Raw genomic sequence first — 15,570 nt, forward strand, 5'->3', positions numbered from 1 at the left:
CAATCACCAAACAGCCCAAACAACATCAATAATAAACATATTGAGCCTCTCAAAACAGTCAACGTACAACCTAATCACTTCATACATACGACGGCCACCGTAATCGTGTCAAACGGCCCGGAAATATTACGAATAACTATCAGCCCACAATCCTACATATATATGGTGTTTCTCCACACCCTTCCTCCTCCAAAACTCCACAAAACAGTAGTAAAATACGCAGCCCAACAGCAACACAAAACAGTCCACAAAACAATAACATTACTACCAAGCCTTTAGATATATATTTCACAAGTTCTAGCTTCATTGGCTTAGCCGTAACTTGGATAATCTTAAATACATATAGAGTAAGAGGTTCCTTACCTTTATACAGAAAGAACAACTCCAATTTGACCTTAATTTTCCATGAAATATCCCTTCAATGCTGCCACAACAACAAGAAAGCGAAACTAGCAATCAATTAGTATTTTTCGGCACTAGAATCACCATATATATATATATATATATATATATATATATATATATATATATATAGATTTAAGGCCTCTTACTTAAGTTTGCTTTAGGCCCCAATAGTATTGGGCCGCCCCTGGTTATGGAACAAGAGGGCTTGCTGTAATGGTAAGCAACCTCCACTTCCAACCAAAAGCTTGTGAGTTCGAGTCTCCCAAAGAGCAAGATGAAAAGTTCTTGGAGGGAAGGATGCCGAGGATCCATTTGGAAACAGTCTCTAACAGATGTGAATGTGAACCATACGAGGGGTATATTTGGCCTTTTCCCTTTTGTTTTTTATTCCTCCTATAGCATAGCACAATAAAAGCTGGCTAGATAAGATTGAGTTAAACAAAAAGTAAGATTCTTTTTTCTTTTATTAAAAGACCAAGACCAAGACCAAGACCAATATGTGAAGTTGAAACACCTTCCTCCTCTCTCTATATAACTTCATCCTCAAATTACTTACTACATTAAGTTTCATAAAGCAAGAAATAAATTAATATAATTAGTGTGGATATGAATATGATCAAGGTTGGGCCAGCGGGAGGACAACATGGAACTGTTTGGGAAGAAAAGGGAAAAGGCCAAATAGCCAAGATTTTTCTTTCCTAGGATGTACATTCAGTTTGTTCACTTCAATTCTTGTTCGTTGAGAATGACAACTTTGTTTTGTCTGATAGATATGGTACTGCACACAACGAAAACTTCACTACGGTAAGAGAACATTATTGGTAAATTTTGATTTTAGTCTTTGTGATATTTTACTAAATGGATGTTTGAGTTTCGAATACGTCTTCCCAATTCTTTGAAGGACAAGAAACTAAAAAGATTGCTAGCAAAGTTATTCAACTAGAGGATATCAGTGACAGATTAAGCTAGCGTTTGGTCGTACCTTTCAGTGACAGATTTGTGAGTTCGAGTCTCCCAAGAACAAGGTGAGAAGTTCTTGGAGGGAAGGATGGCGAGGGTCTATTTGGAAACAGCTTTTCTATCTCAGGGTAGGGGTAACGTCTGCGTAGACACTACCCTCCCCAGACCCCACTAAGTGGGATTATACTGGGTTGTTGTTGTTGTTGATTTGGGTGAAGTTTGGTTTGAAAATGAAAATGTGTTTGGATATACGTTTTCAAAATATATTTTCCAAATTTATTTTGAAAAAATATGTATATTATTAGTAAATGTTTGGCCATAGATTTTGTCAAATTGTATTTGGGTTTTTCTTTGGCAAATACATGTTTGGCCATAGATTTTATTTACATTTTCTCGCAAATTTTCAAAGCCCAAATCCCAAAACTAACCCAAAATATCATTATTAAATTTTTTTTTAAAAATTGACCCTTACTTTTGTATTTTATAAAAGAGTCCATCATTTATTATTTTGTAACAATGCTGCTTCATCTTCTCGTTCATCTGATAGTGTATTATGTAGTTTATTATAAAAATGATAATTTTGTACCAAATTTATTTATATTCATGACTATGATTTGCGATAATATATGAATGTTATTGATAAATGTATTGTTGGATATTTGTGATAGTTTTTAGAACTTGTGGTATAAGTCATGGTTTTTCGGGAAAAAAAAAGTTAAATATGTTTTGAAAACTTATGTCCAAGCATATTTTTATCTTCAAATCAAACTTCACCTAAATAACGCACAGTTTGGCCATGAGTTTTGCCAACATAAATTTGGAATTTATTTTCAAAACTCATGTTTGGCCATAAAATTTGCCCACATTTTGGCAAAATCCTAAATCCCAAATCCCATGGGCCAAAATTCCAAAACTTGGGAATTATAGGGGCATTTGCATCTATACCTTTGTTGTGTAACTGACGAACTTCAACTCTAGTTTTTTTTTTGTGTTGTAACTGGAAAACTTCAGCTCTAGAGCTGAAGTTTTTTTTGTGTTGTAACTGAGAAACTTCAAACTTTAGCTCTAGAGCTGAAGTTTTTGAAATTCATAATCTAATGTTGACAATGCTTCTGCCATTGTTGCATATGAGGCTAAGACTAGGCTCCAATCAAATACTAAAGATTTGCTTATGAGCAAAGGTGGTGGATCCATTATATCAGAATTCTATAGTGCAGAATATAGGCGAAACAATGCAATACCCAGCACTATGAGTGCTTCAGACCATGGGCGGATGCACGTGGAACCATATGGGTGCTCTAGCACCCATTGCGTTTGGTGCGAAACCACTGTTTTATGTAAACAATTGGTATTAAATTAACAAATAATTTGAATAAGCACCCAGAAACAAAATAAGCAGGTGGGTGCTTTGGTTAGAATGTGGACTAAAGAGATCTCTTGATGGAACGGTGGCAGAATCGAATCCTAGAAAATGTTTTTACCATTTTGATATTAATAATCCCTTCAGTACTTTTATTCCTCTTTTAATTTTAATTTTTCTCCTTTCTCTTTCTATTTTCTTTCCCAATATCGTGGCCCATTCGGCTCCAAAAATGAATGGTCTTTTTCATATTTTTCTTTTCTTTTTTAGTGCCTTTGCTTTTTTAATTTCGACAAGAGGGGTTGCTCTGATGGTAAGCAACCTTCACTTCCAACCAAGAGGTTTGTGAGTTCGAGTCTCCCCAAGAGCAAGATGGGAAAGTTCTTGGAGGGAAGGATGCCGGGGGTCTATTTGGAAACAGCCTCTCTACCCTAGGGTAGGGGTAAGGTCTGCGTACACACTACCCTCCCCAGACCCCACTAAGTGGAATTATACTAGGTTGTTGTTGTTGTTGTTGCTTTTTTCATTTCCTTCCCCCAAACCCCATCAAACCTAAGCTGACGAAACTCCATCTTTTGCGCTTGCAGAACGAAATTCGTAATATGGTTTAACCTTTTTTGTAATTAATTCAAAATATTCAATTTATATTCAATCTAAAGCTAACTTTTGCACTGAAGGTTAATACTGAAAATAAACGTAAAATAAGCAAAAAATGATATTTGTTTACTTATTGTGTATTTATAAATGAAAATCGTGAGGGATAACCGTGAATAAATTAAATCTTTTAATTATAATCAGAGGCGAATCCAGGATTTAAAATCTAGGAGTTTAACTATTAAGGTTCTTAGCACTGAACCCATTATATATATATATATATATATTTTTAAAGTTATGGATTTATATCCTTTATTTTTGCAATTTTATTGAATTTTTACATATAAATTTTTACTCTACTTAAAAAGTTATGGGTTCAATTGAACCCGTTGGTAGAACACTATATCCGCCTTTGACCGCAACAACCGTAGATAAAGAGGCGGAACACCCACGACTACAAGATCCTGGATCCGCCACTGCTTCAGACATGATGATTATTCATACCAGATAATTATATGAATAAACTATATAATCCAGATTTTATAGCTTTTCCATGCCCAATATGTAACAATTGTTAATCGAGTTGCTGAACATATGAGAAATTTGAAGCGCCTAATTGTTAGAAGGTTGTAATTTAAACAGTGGACGTGGAGGTTATAGGAACAGTAGCTCTGATGAAGAAGTAAACGGAGGAGAAGAAGGAGGAGAAATGGGGCTGAAGTTATTTAAGAAGTGGGTACAAGTTAAAAGTTTAAAAAAAATGGGTATAGGTTAAATGGGGGCGACCAAATAGGGCGCCCCGTGCAATTTTTACGGAATTATATACATGTTTTTCCCAAATAAAGTTAGAAAATATGTTTTGAAAACGTATATATATATATATATATATATATATATATATATATATATATATGCGTATATAACGTCATCTGGTCATGGATCAATGTACATATATAATGTCCAAACACATTTTCATCTTCAAACCAAACTTCACCCAAATCAGATTTTTCAAAATAAATTTGGAATCTATGACCAAACGCTAGCTAAGAATTTTCAAAACAAATTTGGGAATCTATTGCCAAACGCTAGCTTAGTGTTTGTAAATATTTTGGCCCAAAACTAGCTATTGAGCTGATTTTGAAATTTGGAATTTTGCTAAAATATAGGTAAAATCTATTACCGAATATGTGTTTGTAAAATAAAATCCAGATTTATTTTGATAAAATTTATGGCCAAATGGATCTTAAATCACCTGTAATGTTTGGGATGAAAAGGGCAGATGTTAAATTGCAACGATTTTAATTTCCTCCTCTAATGATTTTCTTTTGTCACTTATATTTCTGTTCGTTAAGAATGGCAACTTTGTGTTGTCAGACATACATACAACCATCTCTTTACTCCAGTAAGTATCCTCTGTGCACCTTTTCTCTTTCTTTCTCTCTATATATATATCATTACTAAAAAACCGACTAGTTCTTGTCCGAATTTTGCATCGAATTCCGTTGGAAATTTGGAAAAAAGAATTGCGTTTTTATTATTTTTAGTTATCGACCGATTCGGTCAAAAATATTAATTATGTATTTATTTTATTATTTAAATTTGTGATCGAATCAGTCACAAATTTACCAACCAATTCAGTCGCAAATCCCTTAAATTCAAACGCATCCTTGATTTTTCATTTTGCGACCAAATCTGTTGGAAACATTCGACCGATCGGTCGCAAATTATTTGTGACCATGTGTTTTTTGACCGACCTTTTTCGATCGGTAATCCGTCAGAAAAGCTCAATTTTCGAGCGACAAGACTTACGCTGCATAAATTATTTTTTTTATAATCGTTCATATTATTATATAGGGTCAAATATGCAATGCTATGTAGCCGCTCAAAAGAGGGATATGTGGAACCTAAGACGGGGGATAACTAGAATCAAAGGCAATAGTCTCATCTGTCATTGGAAAGAATAACACTTATAAGGATGCAATAAATACTCTTTGCCCGGTAGCATTCAATGGAGAATATTCCACAGTATTTAGTATGTCGCCCGTTACAAGAATTTTGACATTTATATTCACCATTACATTTTCATCAATGTCCCTCATAATTGGCATTAAATGGCACGATCCTTGGACCTCTTTCCCTAGACCTGGCTATAAATATTGAGCTCTGTTATCATTGAAATGAGAGAAATTTTCTGGTAAACTAATACTACAATCTACAAAAAAATCTTATACAGTTTTATCTTCTTATTTTTTGTGCTGATTATTGTTCTTATTGTAACACTCCTCAAATTTATATTAATTTCAAGACTCACTAAATATAGAATTTAATTTTCCCCCTTAAATTATACTTTTATTACGGATTTAAACCCTATTTTGAGTTACATCTATATTTATAAATAAGTGGCTATACAATTAGGGAATATTAATAATTTTAATGTTGTTAATTATTAAAAGTAGGTATCATTAATTATTAGTTAAGAAAAAAAAACAATAATAAAAAAATGGACAAAATAACCAAAGCCCTTAAGCCCATAAAATCTGTTGAAAAGCGTAAGCAGGCTTAAAGCCTTAAAACTTCGAACGTAAAAGAAACCCAAGCAGACTTCTTCTGACTTCGCACGTCCCAGTGAAAATACTCACGCCAGCAACGGAAAATTCTAGGGTTCTTATCAATCACTAATTCTTGAATTCAGGTATGTAAATTTTCCTATTGTCAATTATCCTACAGTGGTAATAGGTAAGAATTGAATAGCTAATCCCCATCTTCCTAATAAATTGCATATTTAGGTGTAGTACTTTAAAATTGATCAAGATGCATTGTTGTTGTAGAATCAATTGTTTCACTGGTGTCAATTGGACTGGGGCCTACGTATTGGCTCGAGAAATTTTGAGGTGAGTTGATATAACCCTTTACTAAAGTGGTTTAACTCACACAAAAGCACGCACACGAGATGTTTGATGAAGATTAATAACGCTTGTGGTATTAACTGGACTAGGACATTAGTCATGACTTTATCTGTATACCAAGGCAAGTTGAATATTTCACAAGTGTGTTATTCTTTTTATTATTCTCAAGATAATTTAATAAAACCTGTAACATTACTTTGGTCATAAAAATTGGATTTCAAGTCAGATTTTGCATTTGGCAAATGACTCAGAATAGCACTGTGACAAGAAGTGCGATGGTAGGGAACTTTAAGTCGTGTTGCATATTGATGCATATATGTCGGCTTCTTCGTAAACTTAACAATTTTTGATATCTTTTAAATGTTTTCAATAGTTCCTCTTCAAATACTTCTATTGTAATTTATATGTAATGCCTTACATTTAAGGATATCAGTATGAGTATGTATAAAAGATTTAGACTTGAAAAGTCACAAGAAGAAGTTTTAGAAAGAAAAGATTATTGGGAGTATCCTTTGTTCTGAGAAGGGGTCATCGTCCAGGCCGAGGGTCCTCACCAAGGCGTTGACTTCCTAAAACTACTTGTGCCAAAGTAGGGAGCACACGAGCCGAGGGTCTCGTTGCTGAGAAATTACTTAGCCATGCTAAGGTATGATACATGAGCGATGAGAACCATGAAGCGAGTGGCACCTCGTGGATTGGGCCTATTCGATCAGGTTGGGATCGAACCCGTGCCTATCACACGGTGACTGAGACAGAATTAAGTCAGGATAGTTGGTACTCTCAAAGTATAAAGTGAAGTATTTTTTTTAAAGAAAGAAAAAGAAAAGAATTTCTTTTAGAATATTCATAAATTGCTATTATGCAATTATTTTAGAATTATTCTTATAAGCTTTATGTTTTACATGCATTTAGAACCTTTGCTCATAATGCATATATTATTAAAGTTTCTCCCCCTGTTGTTGAGACTCACTGAGTAGAATGGATGGTACTGACGTTCTCTTTTGGGAACCAACGTTGGTCTGCAGTACAACGTAGGAACCGGATTTGCAGGCGAGCAGGCTACGAGTTAGGACTTCCTTCTCTTCCAGTGCTATTGGTGAGCTCCGCTTTTGTTCGTGGAGTATTCCTTAGAGTCATCTTTTTTTAGTTATTTCTTTGTTTACTTAGAGAACTGTCCAGAAAATCTCATGTCCTGAGCAGTGCGTCAGTTTATCAGTAGAGGCTTCATAGACATAGTCATTGGGTTGAGATTCAGATGTTATTTTATAATAACTTAGTAATAATTCAGTAGTTACTACGAATAAAGTTTTGGAGTTGATTTATTTAAATATTTAAATTAATCAAAAGTATTTTGTTAGGGTATTGCCTTGTTGCAAGTAAAGTTGGAGTTATAATAGATTTTATAAGCAGAGATGGTTCGCTCGGTCATATTTAGTGATTGAGTGCCGGTCTCGGCTTGTTCAGAAAATGGGTCGTGACAAACTTGGTATCAGAGCCTCAGGTTTATGGAGTCCTAGGGGTCTATGAAGCCGTGTTAGTAGAGTCTTGTTTATGGGTATGAAGCGCGCCATACTTATAAACAGGAGGCTACAAGCATTTAGGAAAAGTCTCATTTTTCTCATACTTTAGATCGTGCAGTAGATCCTACCTCTAAGAAATTATCTAATGTATTCGTTTCTCCAAAACTCGCAGAAATGGCTCGTACTCGCAACTCTGACACCGACACTCAGGATGCTGCTCAAGAAACTATTGCTACTATTGTGGCTCAAGGCAGAACTAAAAAGGCTTCAACTCAGAAAAGGAAGAGTAAATCCACAAAGGGGGTTCAAGTACCCCGGGTTGAACATGAAGAAGGGGTGGAGCATAATGATCCAGTACCTCAGGATCCAGTACCGCCCCCAATAGCAGCTCCGGCTCAGGCAACTATATCTCCCGATGTGGGTCAGATGTTTAATGCTGTCAACAGTGCTATGGAGATGTTTAAAGCCTTTATGGCCAACCAGAACGAGAGAAGAGATGAGATTCCACCTCAATCAAATAGACAGAACAATTCTGAGTCCTCAAGAGTGAATGAATTTTTGAAGTTGAGTCCTCCAGTGTTCCATGGTTCTATAGTTGATGAAGATCCGATGTTGTGGCTGGAGGGTGTCAAGAAAGCCCTCCGAGTGATGAAAGCATTTGATGATGAAGCTGTGGAGCTAGCTGCTTACCAGCTTAGAGATGTGGCCGGCGCTTGGTTTGAGATGTGGGAAAAGGAAAGAGATGAAGATGATGGTCCGCCTACTTGGGAAGAATTTGAAGAGGCCTTCATGGCTAACTTTATCCCAGAAGAGGATAGGGAAGCTAAGGCTACAGAGTTCGAACAGCTCAAGCAAGGGAATAAAAGTGTGCAAGAGTACTACATGGAATTCATAAGGTTAGCTAAGCATGCTCCTCACATGGTTAAGACTGAAAAAGCAAAGATTCGCAGGTTTGTTGGCGGTTTAGCTTACCACATTAAGGATACGACATCAGCTGCAGCAGTAGGGATGACAGCCTTCTCCTCTGTTGTGGGATTTGCCAAGCACTTAGAAAAAGACAGACAACAAAGGAGAGAAGAAAAAGAGCATAACAAGAAAGCCCGGACAACGGGCAGGTTTAATGGTACATCCAGCGGAGGTGGAAGGGATTCCTCTAATAAGGAGTCATTAGCACCAGCTCAGTCCAGTCATCAGTCAGGTGGTGGGTCTTCCTTCAGACGTACTCAGAGTTATGGAAATCAGTCTCGCCAGAATCAGAATTTTAGGACATCATCCTCACATAGCCAGAGTCATGCTGAGCAACATTCACACCAACAAGGTCTTTGTGGAACATGTAAGCGGCAACATTCAGGTCAGTGCAAGCTCGGGTTTCATGGTTGCTACCATTGTGGAGACATTGGTCATATAAAGGCCAACTGCCCAAAGTTGCGACGTAATTTCAGTGGTGGATCAACTCGTCCTTCTAGTTCCTCAGCTACTGCAGTTGCACCACCTCAGGCTCGTGGTTCTCATAATCAGACCGGGCATGGAGCAGGCAGAGGTGCAGACCGAGTTACTCAGGGAGGGGGACAACCCCGTTTGTTTGCTACACTTGATCGTCAGAGTGCAGAGGCATCTGCAGAAGTTATTACAGGTATACTTTTAGTCTGCTCACATAATGCTTATGCCATAATGGATCCAGGTTCAACGTTTTCATATGTGACTCCATACTTTGCAATTAACCTCGGACTAGAACCTGAACAACTTAGTGAGCCATTCCTAGTATCTACTCCAGTTGGCGAGTCAGTGAAAGTCACCAGAGTCTATAGAGGTTGTATAGTTTCAGTCCAAGGTCGCAACACCAAAGCCGATCTCATAGAGTTAGAAATGGTGGATTTTGATGTGATCATGGGTATGGATTGGTTGTCTTCCTGCTATGCCATGTTAGATTGTCATGCCAAGATAGTCAGGTTCCAATTTCCAAATGAAGAAGTCTTAGAGTGGAAGGGTAGTTCAGCATCGCTTGTAGGTAAGTTTATTTCTTACCTTAAGGCACAACGGATGATCGGTAAGGGGTGTCTCGCCTATTTGGCTCACATTATTAATCCAGAATCAGAACCACCAGCTCTTCAGTCAGTGCCAGTTGTTAGAGAATTTCCAGAAGTTTTCCCAGATGACCTTCCCGGACTTCCTCCCGAAAGAATCATAGACTTTGGCATTGATCTCATGCCAGGCACTCAGCCCATATCTATACCTCCTTATAGGATGGCTCCAGCAGAACTTAATGAGTTGAGAGAACAGTTGAAAGACCTTCTTGACAAGGGCTTCATCAGACCGAGTGTTTCACCGTGGGGTGCCCCGGTTCTGTTTGTCAAGAAGAAAGATGGGTCTCTCAGAATGTGTGTCGACTATCGGCAGTTGAATAAAGTTACCATTAAGAACAAGTACCCACTGCCAAGAATTGATGATTTATTTGATCAACTTCAGGGTGCAAAGTACTTTTCAAAAATAGACTTGAGGTCGGGGTACCATCAGTTGAGAATCAGAAAAGAGGATATATCTAAAACAGCCTTTAGAACTCGCTACGGGCACTATGAATTTCTAGTGATGTCCTTCGGGTTGACAAATGCTCCAGCTGCATTCATGGACCTCATGAACAGAGTTTTCAAGCCATTCCTGGATACCTTTATTATTGTGTTTATAGACGATATTTTGGTGTACTTTAAGAGCAAGCAAGATCATGCAGAACACCTCAGAATAGCCTTGCAGACCCTAAAGGAGAATGAGCTTTATGCCAAGTTTTCAAAATGTGAGTTCTGGTTGCAGTCAATGGCATTCTTAGGCCACGTGGTATCTAGTGAAGGAATAAAAGTAGACCCTCAGAAGACAGAAGCAGTCAAGAACTGGCCTAGGCCGACAACGCCAACCGAAATCAGGAGTTTCTTGGGGTTAGCTGGCTACTATAGAAGGTTTGTGGAGGGGTTTTCCTCACTTGCAGCTCCATTAACTAAGTTGACTCAGAAAACGGTTAAGTTCCAATGGTCAGACGCTTGTGAGCAGAGTTTTCAAGAGTTAAAGAAGAGGTTGACCACTGCACCTGTGTTAACCTTGCCGATAGGTTCGGGTGGGTTCACAGTGTATTGTGATGCCTCCAGAGTGGGCCTGGTTGTGTTCTTATGAAAAATGCAAAAGTTATTGCTTATGCTTCCAAGCAGTTAAAGAATCATGAAAAGAACTACCCCACACACGACTTGGAGCTTGCAGCAGTGGTGTTTGCATTAAAAATATGGCGACACTACCTTTATGGTGAGCATTCTGAAGTGTTTACAGATCACAAAAGCCTCCAGTACATTTTCAAGCAAAAAGAACTAAATTTGAGACAGAGAAGGTGGCTCGAGCTATTGAAAGATTATGACATCAATATCCTTTATCACCCGGGCAAAGCTAATGTGGTAGCAGATGCACTTAGTAGGAAGTCAATGGGTGTCTTGGCCCATCTTGCAGTACAAAGGCGATCTTTGGGTCGAGAAATTCAAAAACTAGCAAATGATGGAATTAGATTGGATGAGACCGAAGAAGGAGATATAACTGCTTATGCCTTAGCGCAATCCTCCCTTGTTGCTCATGTTAAGGCTAAGCAAGACGAAGATCCATACTTAGTGAAATTAAAAGAAGGAGTCAGAAGCAAAGAAATCACTGCTTTCACTCTAGGAAGTGACGGAGTTTTGAAGTTGAATGATCGGTTATGTGTGCCTGATGTAGATGGTCTTAGGAAGGCCATAATGGAGGAAGCTCACAGTTCGAGGTACTCTATCCACCCAGGTGCTACCAAAATGTATCTAGATTTGAAAGAATTGTATTGGTGGAAAGGCATGAAGAAACAAGTAGCGGATCATGTGGCTAAATGTTTAAATTGCCAGCAAGTCAAAGCCGAGCATCAGAGGCCTGGTGGCCTAGCTCAAGACATAGAGATACCACAGTGGAAGTGGGAGATGATTAATATGGATTTCGTAGTAGGTCTACCTCGCACATACCGTAAGCATGATTCAATTTGGGTTATTGTAGACCGACTGACAAAGTCCGCACATTTCCTACCAGTAAAGACGACAGATTCTGCAGAGCAGTATGCGCAGTTGTACATCAAAGAAATAGTCCGATTGCATGGTACTCCAGTTTCAATCATATCTGACAGAGGCCCTTAGTTCACAACGCATTTTTGGCAGGCATTTCAGAAAAGATTAGGTACCAAGGTCAATTTAAGCATCGCTTTTCATCCATAGACCGATGGCCAGGCAGAAAGGACCATTCAGACTCTCGAAGATATGCTGCGTGCGTGTGTTATAGATTTTGGAGGTAACTGGGATGATCACTTGCCACTTATAGAATTTGCTTACAATAACAGCTATCAGGCCAACATTGGTATGGCTCCCTATGAGGCGTTGTATGGGCGGAGATGTAGGTCTCCAGTGGGTTGGTTTGAGCCAGCAGAGGTGCCATTGATTAGTCCAGAGTTTGTCTGTGAGGCCTTGGAGAAAGTTCAGCTAATTAGAGAAAGGCTTAAAGCGGCTCAGAGTCGTCAAAATTCTTATTCTGACAAGAGGCATCGTGAGTTAGAGTTCATGGTTGGTGATAAGGTGTTTTTGAAAGTTTCACCAATGAAAGTAGTTATGAGGTTTGGTAAGAAAGGTAAACTTAGCCCTAGATTTATCTGACCTTATGAAATTCTAGAAAAGAAAGGAAACGTGGCTTATAAGATAGCGCTACCCGTTGAGTTGTCCTTTGTTCACCCTGTCTTTCATGTGTCTATGCTTAGAAAGTACATTCATGATGAGTCGCATATAATACCTGCCGATACCATAGAAATTAAAGAAGGTTTGACTTATGAAGAGGTACCTATAGAAATTCTCGATAGACAAGTAAGAAAGTTGAGAACAAATGATATAGCATCAGTAAAAGTTTTGTGGAGTAATCATGATTCAAAAGAAGCTACGTGGATATGAGGAAGAAGTATCCTTATTTATTTGAGTAACAAGGTATGTGAACCTAGGTTTAGCTTGACATTTACATTTCATTTATTAAATGCAAGTTAGCAAGTGTTTATGTCCTTCCTAGATTATATTTAGTTGTTGTAGTGATTTAGTTTACGCCAGAGTATATTTAATTCATTAAAGTGATTACTTTTGCTAAAGTGTTATGCTTTAGATAATTGTTAGTTATTGTGGTACCTCCTTGCCGGAGTGTGAGTAATTAATTTATGAGCTGTGTATGGTGCCTATGAATGGCCTATTATGGTATATTTGGTTGTTGTTGGTGTAGTTGTGGTATTTGTAACAGGGATATTATTTTTGGATAGTCCAATTTACAATGGAAATTCTGCCGAAATTTTTAAAAATTTAGGGAGTTAACCAAAATTTTGAGTCCCTTGGAAAAGTGAGTAGTGCTAAGAAAACTTAAGAGGTTCAAGGACCTAAGGAATGATTGTTAGCTTAAGAATAAGGCCCTAGCAACATTCGAGGACGAATATTTTTAAGGAGGGAAGATTGTAACACTCCTCAAATTTATATAAATCTCAAGACTCGCTAAATATAGAATTTAATTTTCCCCCTTAAATTATACTTTTATTACGGATTTAAACCCTTGTGAGAAATTTTGAGTTACATCTATATTTATAAATAAGTGGCTATACAATTAGGGAATATTAATAATTTTAATGTTGTTAATTATTAAAAGTAGATATCATTAATTATTAGTTAAGAAAAAAAATAATAATAAAAAAAATGGACAAAATAACCAAAGCCCTTAAGCCCATAAAATCTGTTGAAAAGCATAAGCAGGCCTAAAGCCTTAAAACTTCGAACGTAAAAGAAACCCAAGGAGACTTCTTCTGACTTCGCACGTCCCAGTGAAAATACTCACGCCAGCTACGGAAAATTCTAGGGTTCTTATCAATCACTAATTCTTGAATTCAGTTATGTAAATTTTTCTATTGCCAATTATCCTACAGTGGTAATAGGTAAGAATTGAATAGCTAATCCCCTTCTTCCTAATAAATTGCATATTTAGGTGTAGTACTTTTGATCAAGATGCACTTTTGTTGTAGAATCAATTGTTTGACTGGTGTCAATTGGACTGGGGCATACGTATTGGCTCGAGAAGTTTTGAGGTGAGTTGATATAACCCTTTACTAAAGTGGTTTAACTCACACACAAGATTAGTCATGACTTTATCTGTATACCAAGGCAAGTTGAATATTTCATAAGTGTGTTATTCTTTTTATTATTCTCAAGATAATTTAATAAAACCTGTAACATTACTTTGGTCATAAAAATTGGATTTCAAGTCAGATTTTGCATTTGGCAAATGACTCAGAATAACACTGTGACAAGAAGTGCGATGGTAGGGAACTTTAAGTCGTGTTGCATATTGATGCATATATGTCGGCTTCTTCGTAAATTTAACAATTTTTGATATCTTTTAAATGTTTTCAATAGTTCCTCTTCAAATACTTCTATTGTAATTTATATGTAATGCCTTACATTTAAGAATATCAATATGAGTATGGATAAAAGATTTAGACTTGAAAAGTCACAAGAAGAAGTTTTAGAAAAAAAAAGATTATTGGGAGTATCCTTTGTTCTGAGAAGGGGTCATCGTCCAGGCCGAGGGTCCTCACCAAGGCGTTGACTTCCTGAAACTACTTGTGCCAAAGTAGGGAGCACACGAGCCGAGGGTCTCATTGCTGAGAAATTACTTAGCCATGCTAAGGTATGATACATGAGCGCTGAGAACCATGAAGCGAGTGGCACCTCGTGGATTGGGCCTATTCGATCAGGTTGGGATCGAACCCGTGCCGATCACACGGTGATTGAGACAGAATTAAGTCAGGATAGTTGGTACTCTCAAAGTATAAAGTGAAGTATTTTTTTTAAAGAAAGAAAAAGAAAAGAATTTCTTTTAGAATATTCATAAATTGCTATTATGCAATTATTTTAGAATTATTCTTATAAGCTTTATGTTTTACATGCATTTAGAACCTTTGCTTATAATGCATATATTATTAAAGTTTCTCCCCCTGTTGTTGAGACTCACTGAGTACAATAGATGGTACTGACATTCTCTTTTGGGAACCTACGTTGGTCTGCGGTACAACGTAGGAACCGGATTTGCAGGCGAGCAGGCTACGAGTTAGGACTTCCTTCTCTTCCAGTGCTATTGGTGAGCTCCACTTTTGTTCGTGGAGTATTCCTTAGAGTCATCTTTATTTAGTTATTTCTTTGTTTACTTAGAGAACTGTCTAGAAAATCTCATGTCCTGAGCAGTGCGTCAGTTTATCAGTAGAGGCTTCATAGACATAGTCATTGGGTTGAGATTCAGATGTTATTTTATAATAACTTAGTAATAATTCAGTAGTTACTACGAATAAAGTTTTGGAGTTGATTTATTTAAATGTTTAAATTAATCAAAAGTATTTTGTTAGGGTATTGCCTTGTTGCAAGTAAAGTTGGAGTTATAATAGATTTGATAAGCAGAGATGGTTCCCTCGGTCATATTTAGTGATCGAGTGCCGGTCTCGGCCTGTTCAGAAAATGGGTCGTGACCCTTATGATTGTTGCGTCCGGAAGCTTCATTACCAGAATTTTTATTTTTGTTATTTCGTCTTCCTATCAAGGCTAAGTATTATATATCTTCAATTGTCTTGTTATTTCAGGATCAAATTTGTGAGCACCTAATTTTTGACAATATTTAATTTTTATGTAAATATTTTTAGGAGTTTTAACCTACAATTTTTAGCTTTGTTACATTTTATTATAAGATAAAAATATAAAATTTTAAAAGGTCAATTATT

At 37.1% G+C, this 15,570-nt stretch overlaps 1 protein-coding gene across 4 annotated transcripts; it reads left to right on the forward strand.

Annotated features, from left to right (window-relative positions):
- The first annotated feature begins 919 nt into the window (after window positions 1–919).
- Window positions 920–15,250, forward strand: LOC109210194. Of its 4 annotated transcripts, none has more exons than XR_002065509.1 (3): window positions 920–1,209; window positions 13,825–13,887; window positions 14,879–14,916. XR_002065509.1 is itself a non-coding variant. In XM_019373569.1 (3 exons), exons 1-2 carry the CDS (start codon window positions 8,628–8,630, stop codon window positions 13,836–13,838), a joined length of 765 nt encoding a protein of 254 aa, XP_019229114.1. In that variant the 5' UTR covers window positions 8,584–8,627; the 3' UTR covers window positions 13,839–13,887; window positions 14,879–14,916. The 4 variants fall into 4 exon arrangements, 2 of the variants coding, with proteins under 2 accessions (XP_019229114.1, XP_019229113.1); XM_019373569.1 differs by lacking the exon at window positions 920–1,209 and adding an exon at window positions 8,584–9,378; XR_002065510.1 differs by lacking the exons at window positions 13,825–13,887; window positions 14,879–14,916 and adding an exon at window positions 5,174–5,669.
- Window positions 15,251–15,570: the final 320 nt, after the last annotated feature.

This window comes from Nicotiana attenuata, unplaced genomic scaffold (assembly GCF_001879085.1).
Source record: "Nicotiana attenuata strain UT unplaced genomic scaffold, NIATTr2, whole genome shotgun sequence".
In the NCBI taxonomy this organism is placed as follows: domain Eukaryota; kingdom Viridiplantae; phylum Streptophyta; class Magnoliopsida; order Solanales; family Solanaceae; genus Nicotiana; species Nicotiana attenuata.

Bases quoted from the DNA above. Each gene is read 5' to 3' on its own strand.
- LOC109210194 (XM_019373568.1), top strand. From the start codon at position 8,628: ATGGAATTCATAAGGTTAGCTAAGCATGCTCCTCACATGGTTAAGACT. The intron at 9,379-14,878 runs GTATACTTTTAG...GGTACAACGTAG, and splicing joins ATCTGCAGAAGTTATTACAG to GAACCGGATTTGCAGGCGAG.